This window comes from Anolis carolinensis, chromosome 1, assembly GCF_035594765.1.
Source record: "Anolis carolinensis isolate JA03-04 chromosome 1, rAnoCar3.1.pri, whole genome shotgun sequence".
Taxonomy (NCBI): domain Eukaryota; kingdom Metazoa; phylum Chordata; class Lepidosauria; order Squamata; family Dactyloidae; genus Anolis; species Anolis carolinensis.
The window spans coordinates 64024581-64040727 of record NC_085841.1 but is presented as its reverse complement, the minus strand read 5'-3'; the positions used below and the strand labels follow the sequence as shown (position 1 = coordinate 64040727).

Below are 16147 nucleotides of genomic sequence, written 5' to 3'. Positions count from 1 at the left end.
GGAGCTCCACTGGCTGCCTTTTATTTTCCGGTCCCAATTCAAGGTGTATACCATCACATATAAAGCCCTAAACGGTTTGGGACTCACCTACCTTCGTGACCGTATCTCTTACCACAAGCCTACACGATCCCTTCGCTCATCAGGGGAAGCTTTCCTGACCCCACTCCCGATATCCCAGACCCGCCTTGTGGGAACAAGGGAGAGGGCCTTTTCTGCTGTGGCCCCCCGATTGTGGAATTCTCTGCCCGCGGAGATTAGGCAAGCCCCCACACTAGCAGCCTTCAAGAAAGACTTGAAAACATGGCTCTTTCGCTGCGCTTTTGGAGAGTAACCATTTTATATTTCTTTTCCGTTGCTCCCCCTAATATCTATCCTCCAGAATACCCCACTCCCTTATGACCCTGTTCGCTGCGGTTGTTATTTTTATGTCTTTCTCACCCCGAGTTTTAACTTAATGTTCATGTGGTCTGCCCTTGTTTTTATTGTCTCCTTGTTTTATTTTGTAATGGATATTACTGTATTGTTTATTGTATTGTGTTGTGCTGTTCTTTTATATGCTGTTTACATTGTATTGTTTTGGGTGCGGCCCCATGTAAGCCGCCCTGAGTCCCCATTGGGGAGATGGTGGCGGGGTATAAATAAAGTTTTATTATTATTATTATTATTATTATTATTATTATTATTATGGTGGGGATTTTGAATGTTATGAGCCACTTTGTGTCTCGATCAATGTAAAAGTATAAATGTAACAATAATACTTAATGGTGTTTCTATGTCTGATAAGAATAGCATTTTGTATTCCCTTGGTGTATGAATTTTCTTCTTTTTCATCATAATAACACAGGTAACCAAGTTTCTTTTTTCTTTTTAATGTAAAGTACAAAATGGTAATGTATAAAAATGGATCTGAGCTGCCTTGGGGACCAGTAGCACCACTCTGACCATTTTGGCAACCCAAGGGTATTAAAGAATGTTATAAAAAATAAATATCAGTGCTTCATACCTATATTTCCTGGGTTTTTCGATTCTTCTCATATTATCTTCTGTTCAGTATGAAAAATCCTATGTACATTTAGGATTATGTTGTCAGTGCATTTATAATCAGCATGTAGTAAACTGTGGGAAAGTCTGTTTTTCTTTGCGTTATCAAGCATTTCCACCATTAGTGTAATACAACAGGAACATCTCAAACATTCCATCCTATCCTCTGGATCAAATAACTGAAACCATTTTCCAAAATTAATCCATTCAATATGGCCACCATACAGAGTTTTCGGCTTGTATTCAAGGTAACTGCAAAAGAGAGAAAAACAGGTAGGTAATATTCCAAATAATTTTCCACAAGGATAACTAATATGTACTTGCAATTAGTAACTGAGTGCTATAAATAATACTTACACAATATTGACACTTACGTAGGCAATGTTAAACAATGAAATATTAAACCAGCAAATCAGAATGTCAGTAAAAGTAATATCTATAAACAAAGCAAAAAAGTTCAGATTTTTTGTTTATTTTTCAATGTTATTTTGATTTGGGTGTATGACTCAAGGTGGCCTTTCCTTTTAATTGTGAGCAATAGCTTTTATAAATCAGATTAAGGAAGTATTGCATGATCCCTAGGAAGGAGACCAAACAATCACTGACTGCAGTGGAAATAGATGCCCCCTCCAATGGAGAGAGAGGCTACTAAGAGAACAGCATGTGCTTCACTAAATGTCCCTCAGAGGCAGAGGTAGAAAACCATGGAAAACCCTGTTTCAGTGAATGCACTGGTGCAAGCATTCAGTGAATCTGCAAGATCCTAGATGCTGGTGTTGCTCTAATACACAGATGTCAAACTCAAGACAAGTGGGCCAAATCTGGCCTGCCATATCTTTTCCCATAAACTGAACTACAACTCCTGTATTCCTCATCATTAGACATTATGATTAGTGCTGATTAGAATTGTGATACAGTAATATCTGGATAGCTTCAGTTCAGTCAGGAAAATTGGGGGGTTGCATTTAGCAATAAGGTTTGTGAATATGATGTTTAACTTTAAAATGTCCTTAATTTTTCCCCCAACCCCGGAGCCACAAGTGCTGTTGGGCTTCAATTCCAATTATCCCAAGTCCACATGGCAAATAATCAAAAGAGATGGGAGTTGTTGTTCAATAAAATCTGGGGATCCAAACTGGGTAAAAACTAAAGAGTACTGACTACTAAATAAATTTTATAGTGGCCTCCTGTATCCACAGATTCTTCATCCAATGGCCCTTTGAAGGCAACCATAAGGCTGATGTGGCCCTCAATGAAAATGAATTTGACACCCTGCTCTAATATGTCTCCAAACGGGCTCTGAGGGTGGTTTTGTTAACACCCTCCTATTGTGTTGAGGAGGATTTGTGAAACTGCTGGCAACAAAATGAGACAGGAGCAAAACAGGGCTTTAGATGCTGGAGTTGCTTCATAAAACTTCCTTGTCTATTGGAAAAGGCACCTGTATTAACTTCTTTTAAAAAAAGCTTTACATTTAATGAACTCATCAGTTAAAAAGGCAGCTAAAATCAACTTTACATTTCGCAACTGTTTGATACCCCTAATCATAAAATCACAGGCCCCATCTACACAGTCATATAAAATCCAGATTATCTGATTTGAACTGGATTGTATTAGTCTACACTGCCATATAATCCAGTTCAAATCAGATAATCTGGATTGTATATGGCAGTGTAGATGGGGCCACAAATGGCACATGTAGGAAGTTTTCCTTAATTCAACACAATTGAGATTGATGTTCATGAGCAGTTATTTATACTTTCAGTCCTTTTTGTTTGTAAGACAAGTGATAACAAGGCTATGGTTGTTCACTGATAATATTTTTAAATTCCATTTTAAGGTAGTTTATGCTATTTTAAAATTAAGGCTTACAAAATCTTACAAGAAGTCAGAAAAACCTTGAACTTTGGGGAAAGGATCTAAGGTTGATAATTCAGATTTGCAAGATGAAACATAACCCTTTGCTGTCAATAAATGTAAATACTTCATTACAATAGAAGCTGCTGTTCCATAAGCTTACAAAAGATTGGATACATAAGTAGCATTGACATCTGAATGTATGCAGTTGAGGAAACACAGATGTCTCACACAATAAGCATGCAAAGATATTAGCAGAAAATATGCAGAGAACTATTAAGACAATTGGATCCCACTGGAACCAAAAGTGATTTTCTCTGTCTTTCTTAAACACTCAGTAGAGGGTCTTTAAGTCTAAACAGAGAGCATCTAGACCAGATCTGGAATTTATTAACATTCCAAAACCAAAATAAACAAATTCCAAACAAAAAGGGGAAGTACTATGAAGCAGGAAAAAAAATGAAGCATCTTATATTTAAGGAGTTAGTGAAATGCTTTTTAAAGTAAGACTTTACTTACTTGAAATGCCAGAAATTACACAGTAAAAAGTTTTTGATGCAAGCTTGTCTACAGAATCAGAAAAAAATAGTTCCTACATATACATCAGACATGTAAAACAAATCTCAAATCCATTTCTGCATCTTAATGATTGAAATATATGGTGAGAGTGCTTCATTACTTGTATGCTGAAGGAAGAGTTCAGACTTTTCAACACTGAGTTCAAGTTTATATTCAAATATTCAGCTTACTTACTCCTTAAGACAGTGACTGGTTATGTTCAAATATTGTTGTTCATTACCAAACTTCTGTTTTCTGTTTTTATTCATTCCTTAGTTCTCAGAAGTCAACATTTAAGATATACGTTATATTAAGTAGCATTCAGTGCATTAATCGGCAATTTGCTCTTTTTTATGCCAAAAATTAGAAGTTTACATGCTAAGCTATGAACAATTTTATTGTGATAATTCAGAAGGATATATTTGATAATTCAGAAGGATATATTGCACATGTTGCATATACAGTATTTCTCATTTTCCCAACTTTCCATTTTTTTCAGTCACAAAACTAAAAAAATTCCTCAAGACATCACTATTTCTATATTTTTACAACTCTGTGTTTGTCCCACAATGTAAATTCAACCAGATTATGCCTTTAGTATTTGCTGTTTTGGTGTACTATATACATTTTACATCTATATATGTCTAATGGCAGGCATTTCATCTCTCTGTATGAAAGTTTCAACTCACTAAATTAAGTTTTTTTGTGCTACATTTACCTTTATCCCACCTTTCTGCCCAAAGGCAGCTTATAATTTAAAAAGAACAGTTCATCTAAAGACAACAAAAGCTAACATTTAAAATAAGATTAAATAATTCATAGTATTAAAACAACTCAAAACACAATTTAAAAAAAGAATAAAATGCAGTTATAAAGATAAAATGTATTAAAACAATGTAAACATTCCTTCTTTAATATTTTATACCTCAATGATGGAAAGCCTATCTCTGTTGCACACAGGTAAAGCTCTGAAACTGTTGGCAGCTATGCACTAGGCCTAAATGAATATATGCAACCCTGACCTACTTAACAGCTTTATTACACTAGCAGAATACAATTAGAAAAATACCTCTAATTGCTTGAGAGTTTGATGTCAAGACAAAAACTTTAATGAGCTTGAGACTCAAGTGAGTATAGTCATGTTCCCAAATAACAGCTGGAATCAGTAGAAGTTTTCCATAGCTAGATAATAGCAATGCTTTCAGAAGAAAGGTGAGATCTTCTTTGGTTCTCAGAGCTACTGATTTTGCTAACCACAGAGTACTGAAGATACCAGTCAAAAAGGCAGCTTGTTCTGAAAGAGATAGAAATAGGTAGGAACAAGCCATTTTAGAGAAATAACTGACACCCAAAAGGGGTTCTTAAATAAATAAATAGTAAACAAGATGTCATTTTTGGCATTTTACTACATACACTCCCATGGAGTATTTCAATAGGTTACATGGAAAGGAGTAGATCATGAATTGAATTAAATGTGGAAACTAGCATTCTGGGATGTAGGCAAATTGATAAAGGTGGAGTCAATTCTTAAACTATTAAACACATTAAAAGGCAGTAACCAAAATTTTAGTTTTGCAAGGGAATGGCCTGGTATATACAGTAGAGTCTCACTTATGCAAGATAAACGAGCCAGCAGAACATTGGATAAGTGAAAATGTTGGATAATAAGGAGGGATTAAGAAAAAAGCCTATTAAACATAAAATTACATTATGATTTTATAAATTAAGCACCAAAATATCATGTTTTTCAACAAATTGACAGAAAAAGCAGTTCAATACATAGTAATGTTATGTAGTAATTACTGTATTTACGAATTTAGCACCAAAACATTGCAACATTTACTACAAAAACATTGACTACTAAAAGGCAGACTGCCTTGGATAATACAGAACATTGGATAAGTGAAGCTTGGATAAGTGAGACTCTACTGTACATCCATAGCTAGGTTCAACAGTCAGAATATCAGACAAAGCTAAGCAAAAACATAATTGCCACATGAATACTAAAGAGATAAATTATCCTCTGGAGCACTCTCATGTTGCAAATCTGATTAATAGAAGCACATCCCATCCAAAAAAGCACCTGCTATCACATCACTATTTTATTTTATTTTAATTTATATTTATTTATTTATTTATTGTGTCAGGTTTTGTACCCACTGTCATTTTTCTTCTCTGGACTGATTGTTTGTCTATTTCTTGCCTAGTTAAGTCACTCCCCCAGGCTAGTTCTTAAACATCAAGCACCCGCCATAAGAACCAAAAGTGTTTTCATTCTCAAACTATGCTTGAACTAAACCAAAAATGGTCTACAATCAATTTCATCCAAGAAATTTGGGAGCTAAAGGATGAAATATCTTTCCCGAGACTGAAATAATAGTTACAGACTGGTAGCTGTCTAACACAGAATGCCTCTCACTGCTTGAAAAAGCCTTAATGGTCTAGTCTGTATGAGCATAACGGTTGCAGAAAAGAAGGCTCTCTGCTGCTCAACAGCTTCTAGCCTACATCCAGTTGGATTTGCTATCATTTCTCCTTCACAATTTTGGTCATCTCTAAAATAATTTCACTGTGGGCTTTCAACTGTTTTGTGTTTATGGAACTCTTTGTTGTCTGTGAATCTTTGAACTATACTAATGTAGATATAGTTATAGATATTGCTATTTGCATACCTTCTCAGTATATTGGACACAACATGTAATTGGCTTCAGCTCAAGTCACAATTTCACATCTGGATCTGATTGGTAAACTTCAGGGTTCCAGTAAATTATAAAATATAACTTTTTGATAAGTCTTTTTGTAAAGGTGACCATGAGGCTTATAACTTGCCAATAATTTGAAATGGGCCCAGGTTCAAAATACTGTGCTAGAAAAGGTTCACAGCAATATACTTTGTTGGGAAATTAAAGTCCTGCAATACTATTTCCACTAGCATGCCCATTCAGACAATGAACGTCTCTGATGTTTTGACAGCTTTGCATCACACAAACAAATTCAGTGAGATAAAATTTAAAAAATCTAATAATACATTTTTTTCTACTAAAATTGCAATGCCAGTTTTATCTTTGAAAATACTGACTTTTAAAAGACTAGATAGAATATCTAGGAACTATTTACTCTTACCCACAGATGCTATTGCAAACATTCGATAAAAATCCCATTCTTTGGCATATCTAATTAAGTCATCAGGATCAGGACTTTGGCTTGAACCCTGTAGTTGCAACCACCGGAGATAAGCTTCACAGAGCAAACAAAATATGCAGAGCTTGCCATGAATCTGCAGTATGAAAAACAGCTAGCATCAGAAGGAGGCAATTCATTCAAAATCTTTTATCATGAATGACAACAACAAATTTTCTTTTTTTCACCCACCTTTCCAATGTATAAAACATGTAACATAGTTAAAGGATTATATAAATCAATAAAAGCATATAGAATTGAATAATAATAAAACCACTTAACCCCAACTTCTACAATTAATAATTTTAAAATTATCTGGATAAGCCTGTTAGAAGAGATTAGTTTTAAGCACTGTTTTGAGCTTGGACAGCATATCCTGTTGTCCTATCTCTTCCAACAGGTGATTTCATTGTCAAGACAAGGTTCCCTGGAGAACAGTTGTCAGTCTAGTTGTGGCTGACTTACATTAAGTGTCCTCCAGGGCACCTGAGCATATGAGGCAGATTATACAGGAAAAAGAGTTCTGTAGGTTTCCTGAATCCAACTCACACAGGGCTTTAAATTAAAGACCTTCACTTTGCACCTTGCCTGGAAACTAGCTGACAGCCAGTGGATATTGATGTGATATGATCACTCCTAGATGATCCAGTGACCAAACTGGCTGTCATGTTTTGAACTAGCTGAAGTTCCTGAACTTGGAACAGAGACAGTCCAATGTAGAGCGCACTGCAGAAGTCCAGTCTTGAGGTTACTAGTGTACGTACTGCCATCTTTAGATCCTCCAGCTCTGGGAAGAGGCACAGCTGGCATAACAGCCAAAGCTGAAAATAAGCACACCTAGCTGATGCATCTATTCAGGCCTGTGAGCATCATGGCCATAACACTCTCATTCACAAAGTAGAAGCCATATTGAAATATGACCAGACTGAAGGATGGTATATGCAACACCAAAAAAACTCTGTTTTTTAAAAGGAAAATCAGCTGCACTTGACATTATGCAAGAAGCTCATTTTTTTCTCCCACATGAGGAAATAAAAAAATAGAATAATATAAAACTTGGGGATGAGGTGCTAACTCTGTGCATAAAATGCCCCATCTCTTTCTCACCTCTATTATTATTATTATTATTATTATTATTATTATTATTATTATTATTATTATATAAAATAACTATTGACACAGGACAACCAGTATTAGATAAGCAAGCTTTTTAAACATGGAACTATTTTCAAAACACTCCTGCTTCCTGTCCCATTCAAGAGAAAACTCAATTATTCATTCCATTAGTATGTTATATAAGCACAGCAGGGATTTAAGATCTCTCATTTTCTGAAAAGAACAAGACATTGTCATTAGAACAGGGAAACAAGTAAATATTAGAGAGAAGAAGCAAAAATATGGAAAAGTAACAAAAATCAACTCAAAACTCAGTATTCTCATTTTGCCTTGTCGGCTTGTGACAAGATCTAAGTACCGGTACATTCAGTAAATGAGGACAAAAAAAAAACTTGGAACTTACACTTATCTCTGTATTGAATAAAATATGCCTGTAAGCCTGAGCTTTGCATAAGATAGCATTAATTAAGATGATAACAGGATCATATTCTATATATTTGTCCACTGGTTTCTGACAGGATTTCTGAAAATAAGAGAGCAAAAACAAGTTTAAAAAAAACCCAATTGTAATATTTAAAATGCTCATTAAAGTTCTTGAAACAACCCATAATGCCCTAAAAATAGCCTCAAATAGTCCGTTCAATATCTTATTTAATTCTCACTGGAAAGTTTTGCCTATACAGCAAGCAAGTTTCAAGTTTCACTCAGAGTTTCTGCAGACAAAAATACATATACACATTGAAAAGCCTAACTTCAGGGAATGTGCTCAAATTTTACAAAATCTTATTGCTATTATTATACATTTTTATTCATTTAAACTTGCAATTAAATTTCATCATATATTAGCAGAAGACTGGTATTTTAGAATTAACTACATACTATATATTAAATAGGAACAGAGCCATGTGGTTTACAAGATGATCCAAAAGACCCATGAAAATATGATCAGGCTCTTCAACAGCAGGGAGCAGTAAGCGCTGATGGATTCCAGACTTATACCAGTCACAGCTCATCAGGAGGCTATGCTGCAACGATGGAAAGGAAAACTTCGTGTTTGAATATGGTGTTGCGTGTTATTCTTTAGTGGAAAGATGAGAGAAATAAATATTAGCTAGCAAAAGAGATTCCACCTAAATATTAGAAAGAATTTCCTGATTGTAAGAGCTGTTCGACAGTAGACTACACAGCCTTGGAGAGTAGTGGAGTTTCCTTCTCTAGAGGTTTTTAAGTGGAAGCTAAATGCCTATCTGTAATAAGTGATTTGATTGAATATTCTTTGTATGGAAGGGGATTGGACTGGTTGGCCTTTGTAATCTCTTCCAATTCTGTTTCCATTGTTCATTTAGGAAAGGACCTTATAAAATTAATCCACAAGTCTACTGTTGCCCTTATATGGGTTGATGGCACACCCATTTATGGGATAGTGTAACAGTTCATGACACCGATTGCTTGAAATCCACAAATACAGCCACCAGGTTGCTAGTCATGTCCAAAATTTTAATTCTAGTCACCTGCAGAGCAAGTTTCTAGTATACTTCATGCCAAAAGTAATAATAATAATATTATAATAATTTTATTTTTATACCCCGCCCCATCTCCCCGAAGGGACTTGGGGTGGCTTACATGGGGCCAAGCCCAGGCATCAGACAATATAAAAACATAACAATAAAACAAGTAAATCAACAATAAAACAAACCATAAACAAATGAGGTCACATACAATAAATATACTGATAAAATCTTGGGTTGGCTCCAAAAAGAACTGGGCCAAAAAGTACAAATAGTGTCAGTTACAATCAGGGAGAGAGAAATACCAGAGCTATTGTTCCCATTAAAGTGCTGGGGAAGGCGTACACAAGGAAACTATTGCCGGCTAAAGAAATGAAGTGCAATAAAGATAAAACAGGCAACAGGTTGATCCTTTACTATGGAGATCAGTCGCCACAGGCCTGCTGGAAGAGCCAAGTTTTCAGGCTCTTCCGAAAAGTAAGGAGGGTAGGGGCCTGCCTGAGCTCCCTGGGGAGAGAGTTCCAGAGCCCGGGGGCCATGATGAAGAAGGCCCTCTCTCTCGTCCCCACCAACCGCGACTGCGAGGGTGGTGGGAGCGAGAGGAGGGCCTCCCCTGACGAGCGAAGAGACCGTGCAGGTTCATAGGGGGAAATGCAGTCACAAAGGTAGGTGGGTCCCAAACTGTTTAGGGCTTTGGAGGTGATAATTCACTGTGGTGCAGGCTGGAAAGCAAGCCAGCTGCATCAAGAGGTCATGAGTTCAAGGCCTGCCCGTGCCTGCGTCTTGTCTCTGTCTCTGTTCTATGTTATGGCATTGAATGTTTGCCTTTATGTGTGCAATGTGATCTGCCCTGAGTCCCCTTCGAGGTGAGAAGGGCGGAATATAAATGCTGTAAATAAATAAATAAATAAATAAATAAATAAATAATAGAAGAATGGCTGCCGAGAGTTGTACTAGTTGTAAACGGTCATTAGCAAGACAGGAGAGTAGGTAATGGCTCTCTTTCATGTTGAACAGCTCTTTCATGGCAACATATGAGTCAGGATGTATTATTGTTGTTACAAGCTGATGTAAAATATATTGCCCTATGATTACTACATGTTGTATCTCTGAAGTGTGACTGTGTAGTGGACAGCAGGTTGGGAGTATCAACAAAATGGGGATAAATGCCAAATTAGTTAATTGTAACAAGGTCCAAGAGTAATTTTTCTGGACCTTAGTTGGCCACAAACCCTTCAAATCCTCAACAAATTGTCTTGTAAATGACAATGTGCTTCTAGGTACAGTACTTATCTAACATAAACCGGCCGGCAGAACGTTGGATAAGCGAAAATGTTGGATAATAAGGAGGGATTAAGGAAAAGCCTATTAAATGTCAAATTACGTTATGATTTTACAAATTAAGCACCAAAACATCATGCTTTACAACAAATGGACAGAAAAAGCAGTTCAATACACAATAATGTTATGTAATAATTACTGTATTTACGAATTTAGCACCAAAACGTTGCAATGTATTGAAAAACAGACTACAAAAATATTGACTACTAGAAGGCAGACTGCGTTGGATAATACAGAACGTTGGATAAGCGAAGGTTGGATAAGTGAGACTCTACTGTACTACAATTTGAAATTCAGATATAATCCTTCTTGTTTTCCTGGTTGCTTTTTTAAGAAATGGGGAGTGACTAGATTTGACAGAAAACTCATGAATTTAATAATGAAATAGTAAAGAAAAACAAAAGGCAAAAATATATACTTCACTGAAGTTAAGGAGTCAGAAAATACACTGGGATTATAAACATAAAGTTGAAGTAGGAGAAAGCTTGAACAAAATTAAAAGAAAAAATCAGTAAGCCAATAGTTTATACAGCATCAAAGCATAATCATAAAGATAAGCAAAAAATCTGTAAAATATAGTGTGAAATCAGCCATTTTGAAATTAGAAGGCCTGTGTTGAAAAATATTGATAAAATGCAAGAATGTAATTTAAAACTCAAGGATGACACATATTTACATTTTATCTTCACAATAAATGCAATCATTTATTCAGAAATGAACCAAATCTTTTAATTGGAACTTTAATATCAGATAATGTTACCTAAAACTCACTTATCAAACCCCCCACTTATCAAAATTAATTATCACATTCTTTTTTATCTATTCTTACTAAGTCACATGTACATTTAATCCTATCCAGACAGAATTGCATTTATCCCAAAAATTTTCCAGATTATCCAGATCACTTCTATACTGGGGATGGGGAAAGGGGAATGAAGTTCCCATCATCATCACAGAATATTCACTCTTTCACGTACACAAACATAGTCCTCATCATCTACAGAACCAACTGTGTGAATAGAATAATATTATGGTTCTGACATCAACTTGCTCTGGAATCAGATGCAGAAGTAAGGCTGCATTGAAGGATATTACCCTCAGTTGCCATACCAAGCACATTTTCTAGCTCTTAAATTCCACTGAAATCAAGGAAAATTAGTTTTAATTTAGTGACAACAGTACCCTAATTGGGTATTTAGATATTCCAAGATTCAATTACTTTAAAACTTTACATCATTTTTATATGCAATATGGACCATTATAGCATTAGTGCTAACCCCGAACAGCTTGTTACTTAAGGCAGAGCAGCAAATGGGAACACTTCCCTCTCCTAGACCAGTGTGCATTGGGTAAGCACTCCTCCCTATCTATGACAATAAATTAACAAATTAACTAATAACATCCATTCATAACATTGCAAACTTTCTGCCTCCTGGACATGTTATTCTACCAAGAAGTCTGGACTAGCCTTCCCTGACATAACCTGCATGTTCTTTATATAATTCTTATTTCCTCCCTGTTAAATTGCACCCTGTCCCTTATCCCTTTAGATACCCTGCAAAATCCCTTGCCTGACACCCCCCACACCTCACCAATACCCCAAATACCACAGTGTAGAGCTTTCTAAACTGTGCGTCACAACACATTTGTGTGTTGGCTGCAGTGTGTATGTAGATGAATGTAACAAGAAATGATGACAAAAATCTTGGAAATGTATGTTATTATTTTACAGATCATATATTTTAAAATATATAAAAATGAAAGGTTTTCATGAGATATGTCATGTCTCCATACATTTCCTTAATGCTTAATATCTCATAAGAGGTTGGTTTAACTTCCAGTTTGCTAGTAAAACTGAATAACTGTGTTGTGAAATGATGCATGTCTAAAAATGTGTCAGCAGCATGAGATGTCTGGAAAGCTTTGCCCTGGATAAGTTCCCACCTGATCTTGAAACCTAAGTAAGGTCAGTCCTTATTAGTAGTTGGATGGGAGATTACCAATAAATACCAAGTTTGTTGTTGTTGCTAACTGCCTTCAAGTTGACTTTGATTTATAGTGACCCCACGAAGGAGAGACCTCCAAGTCACTCCGACCACCAAAGCCCTGCTCAGGTCTTGCAGACTCCATACTATTGCTTCCCTGATTGAGTATCTATCAAAAACTGCACTCTTCCTTTTTTTTCCTACTGTCTTCTTCCTTTAAAAAATCACTGTCTTTTCTAATGAGTCGTGTGTTCTCATGATATGGTCATCTTGGCTTCTAGGGATTGCTCAAGCCTGATTTGCAGTGGGACACACTTATTTTTATTTTAAGGGGTCCCCTCCAAGCACCAACCTTTCAAAATACAGTAGGTTCCGGTTATTCAACATAAACGGGAGGGCCGAATGTCGGATAACTGAAACTGACAGATAATAGGGAGGCCCTATTATCCCTCCCGGCAAGCTGGTTTAGGGAAGCTCAGTGCGTGTTGCTGCCTAGCAATATGCATGGGGCACCTCCAAAGGGCCGAGTGCTCGCCGCAGGGACAAGGCTCGTCCCTACGGTGAGCACTCGGTTTAGGGAAGCCCGTGTGCGTTGCTGCCTAGCAACATGCACCGGGCTTCTCCAAAGGGCTGGCCTGGCATGTCGGATAATACGAAGGTCGGATAACAGGAACTCTACTGTAGTTGATTTTATTGCTACCAGTGTTCTCCACCATCCAGTTATGACAGCCATACATAGAAATATGGTAGTAAATACAATGGCTCAGACAATTCTAATTTCAATATTTGGTGACAGAAATTGTCTAGTTCCTTTGTAACTGTCCTTCCAAGGCCTAGGATGCACCTACACTGTAGAATTAATTCAATTTGACATTGCTTTGACTGCTATGCTTCTGGCTTGCTTAGGCACCAGAACTCCTTGGCAGAGAAGACTAAAGGCTGTATGAAACTACAAATCCCATGATTCCCCAGCACTGAGCCATGACTGTGAAAATGGTGTCAAACTGAATTAATTCCACCACTATTATTCTTCTGATTTCTTGAGGCCCTTCCAGATAGGCCCTATATCTCAGGATCTGATCCCAGGCTTTCTATTTATCTCAGATTATCTGGCAGTGCGGACTCATATAATCCAGTTGAAAGCAGATCAGATCCTGGGATATAGGGGCTGTCTGGAAGATGACCTGTTAGGATCATAACCTATTGAATAGTCTATTGGATAAGCATGATCTTGTTAGAGACCATTACCTGTTGCCTATTGGTTATTCACTGGCCATATAATCATATGTAGGATTATGACCTGTAAGGATCACAAACCTTGACCATGACCGACTGGGAAAACCATAATCTTTATATCTGTCAAGAAAAGAAATGGAATCCACATGCATTTATTTGTTTAGCAGATCTTTCAGAAGTGTTAATTAGTATTCAAAATCATCTATTCTTTATAGACATCTTGTTTCTATTTCATGCTCTCAGGAGAAAAAATTCAAGTAGTCTTCTTTAAAATAACATGATTGTTTTGCTCACAACTTCATGCATTTAAAAATACAGGCACCTTTCTTGTCAATTTAAACTTTAAAACATTTTGGTTTGTGTCTTTAACTTTCAGTCTTTATCAGCCTCTTCAAAACTGCACTGCTCTGTACAACTCTTTCAAAACTGTCCACTTCCAACGGACTCAAGCCTCAAGAGTTATTCCTCAACTGTAATCCTCTTAAAACTGCATTCTAAACACTTCCTGAACTGATCACATGGCTGCAGCCCCTCCCACTACCTCAAATACATAGAGCTAAGAAAACTGCACACCAAAGAACACATATACTCTTCAGTAACAAAACAACATATTATAAACAGACAAAACATTAAATAGAGGAGGCTTGAGAAGGTTGCCTATTTCCAACCGGAAATTGACTGAAGCCTCCATACTGAGCAATGTCTGAACCAAAATATGGAACGTTTTGAAACTATTTCAATGCCTTTATCATCTACCAACCTTCAAGTTATGTAAATCATCATATTATTTCTGTTTTCTTAAATGTTCAGCTGCAATTTATATTTTTTGTCTTGACCTGAACTGGCAAAACACCCCTCGAATACACACCTTGCTTAAGAAAACCCCATGAAATTCACACTCACATCTGCAGCTCCACAATGCTGTACTAGGGCCCTTCTGCACAGCCATATAACCCAAAATATCAAGGCAGAAAATCCCACAATATCTGCTATGAACTGGGTTATCTGAGTCCACACTGCCATATAAGGAACACTGATGCAGGCTGGGGTATTCTGTGGCACAGAAGGGGATGGTTCTGTCTAATACAGAAAAGTGAAAGAGAAGGAGTTTTGCAAATAATTTTATTCTGTGCTTTCAAGATGTTTCAAAATTATAGTAACCCTAAGGTGACTCTATAATGGGGCTTTCTGGGGCTGAAAGTGTGTGATTTGCCCAGATTCAGACCCTTGTCGCCCGTCATATAGGGTGCATCTACCCTGTAGAATTAATGCAGTTTGATACCCACTTTAACTGCCATGGCATAATTGTGGGAACTGTAGTTTTACATATCTTTAACAATAACTCCCATGATTCCATAACACCAAGCCATGACAGTTAAAGCTGTGACAAACTATATTAATTCTGCAGTGTAGTGGCATCGGTAGTCCAATGCTCAAACCACGACTTATAAATGAGATATCTAATTTTCACCCTCACAGACCCTACCTTCTTAATGGCTAGTAACTATGCACAACCAAAGCAAAATAAAACAATTAAGGCTGTATTTCCAGCCCTTATATTTTTTCATACTATTTCCAGCAAAACATTTACGAAACTCTCATGTGCTTTCCATTTCCAAACTGCTCTAGGAATGAACGGTTGGTCACATTAATATCATGACCCACAAGTTATTATTATGGATAGTGTGATTTTAACAGTAATTACAATATGTATATGTTTTAATGTGCTTTTTAACTCTTAGTTTTTAAATTTTAACGTAAATGTATTTAATTTTCTGTTGCCTAAAAGCATCAAATAGTTGCCATATGTAAAGCCGCCTTGAGTCCCCTTCGGGGTAGAGAAAGGTGGGATACAAATAGAGTAAATAATAAATAAATAAATAAATAAATAACCCAGTTCAAAGCAGAAAATGTGGAATTTTATTCTGCTGGAAGGGGCTCTAGAAATAGGAAAAGCCAAGTCAGGCCTATAGGCCTCCTTGGGATGCTTCCTTCCTGGGTTTCCCCGTCTTCTCCCAAAACTCACGCAGATGGAGATCCGCACCACGCCGCGCTGGTAGTCCTTATACAGCTCCGCCGCCTTCTGGTTGCACTCAATGCACCTGTACACACGAGGCTCCTCCATCTCTTAGGCTGGGAAGCAGGCCACAATCCTGTTACCACGGAAACGGCGCGTCTCCCCCTTTCTGGAGCCTTGCCTCGTCCCCTTCCGGGTTCCTCCACCAGAGGCAGGGAGGGTACCGAGGGAAGTAAGGACAAGCCGCGGAGCATCCTGGTATTTGTAGTTCCGTGACTCACAGGGGCTTGGGGACCTATCTGGTACTG

At 37.0% G+C, this 16147-nt stretch overlaps 1 protein-coding gene across 1 annotated transcript; it reads right to left on the bottom strand.

Moving 5' to 3' along the window:
- Positions 1 to 853: 853 nt before the first annotated feature.
- Positions 854 to 16074, bottom strand: arv1 (ARV1 homolog, fatty acid homeostasis modulator). The gene is made up of 5 exons (XM_003215822.4): positions 15849 to 16074; positions 8156 to 8275; positions 6580 to 6733; positions 4526 to 4750; positions 854 to 1293 (listed from the first exon to the last, which is right to left on the bottom strand). Exons 1-5 carry the CDS (start codon positions 15945 to 15947, stop codon positions 1187 to 1189), a joined length of 705 nt encoding a protein of 234 aa, XP_003215870.1. The 5' UTR covers positions 15948 to 16074; the 3' UTR covers positions 854 to 1186.
- Positions 16075 to 16147: the final 73 nt, after the last annotated feature.

Coding starts and splice junctions, on each gene's coding strand:
- arv1 (XM_003215822.4), bottom strand. CDS start 15,947: ATGGAGGAGCCTCGTGTGTACAGGTGCATTGAGTGCAACCAGAAGGCG. Junction 6,734..8,155: donor TATTCAATACAGAGATAAGT/GTAAGTTCCAAG, acceptor TTCATACTGCAG/ATTCATGGCAAGCTCTGCAT. Junction 4,751..6,579: donor GTTTGCAATAGCATCTGTGG/GTAAGAGTAAAT, acceptor TATCTCTTTCAG/AACAAGCTGCCTTTTTGACT.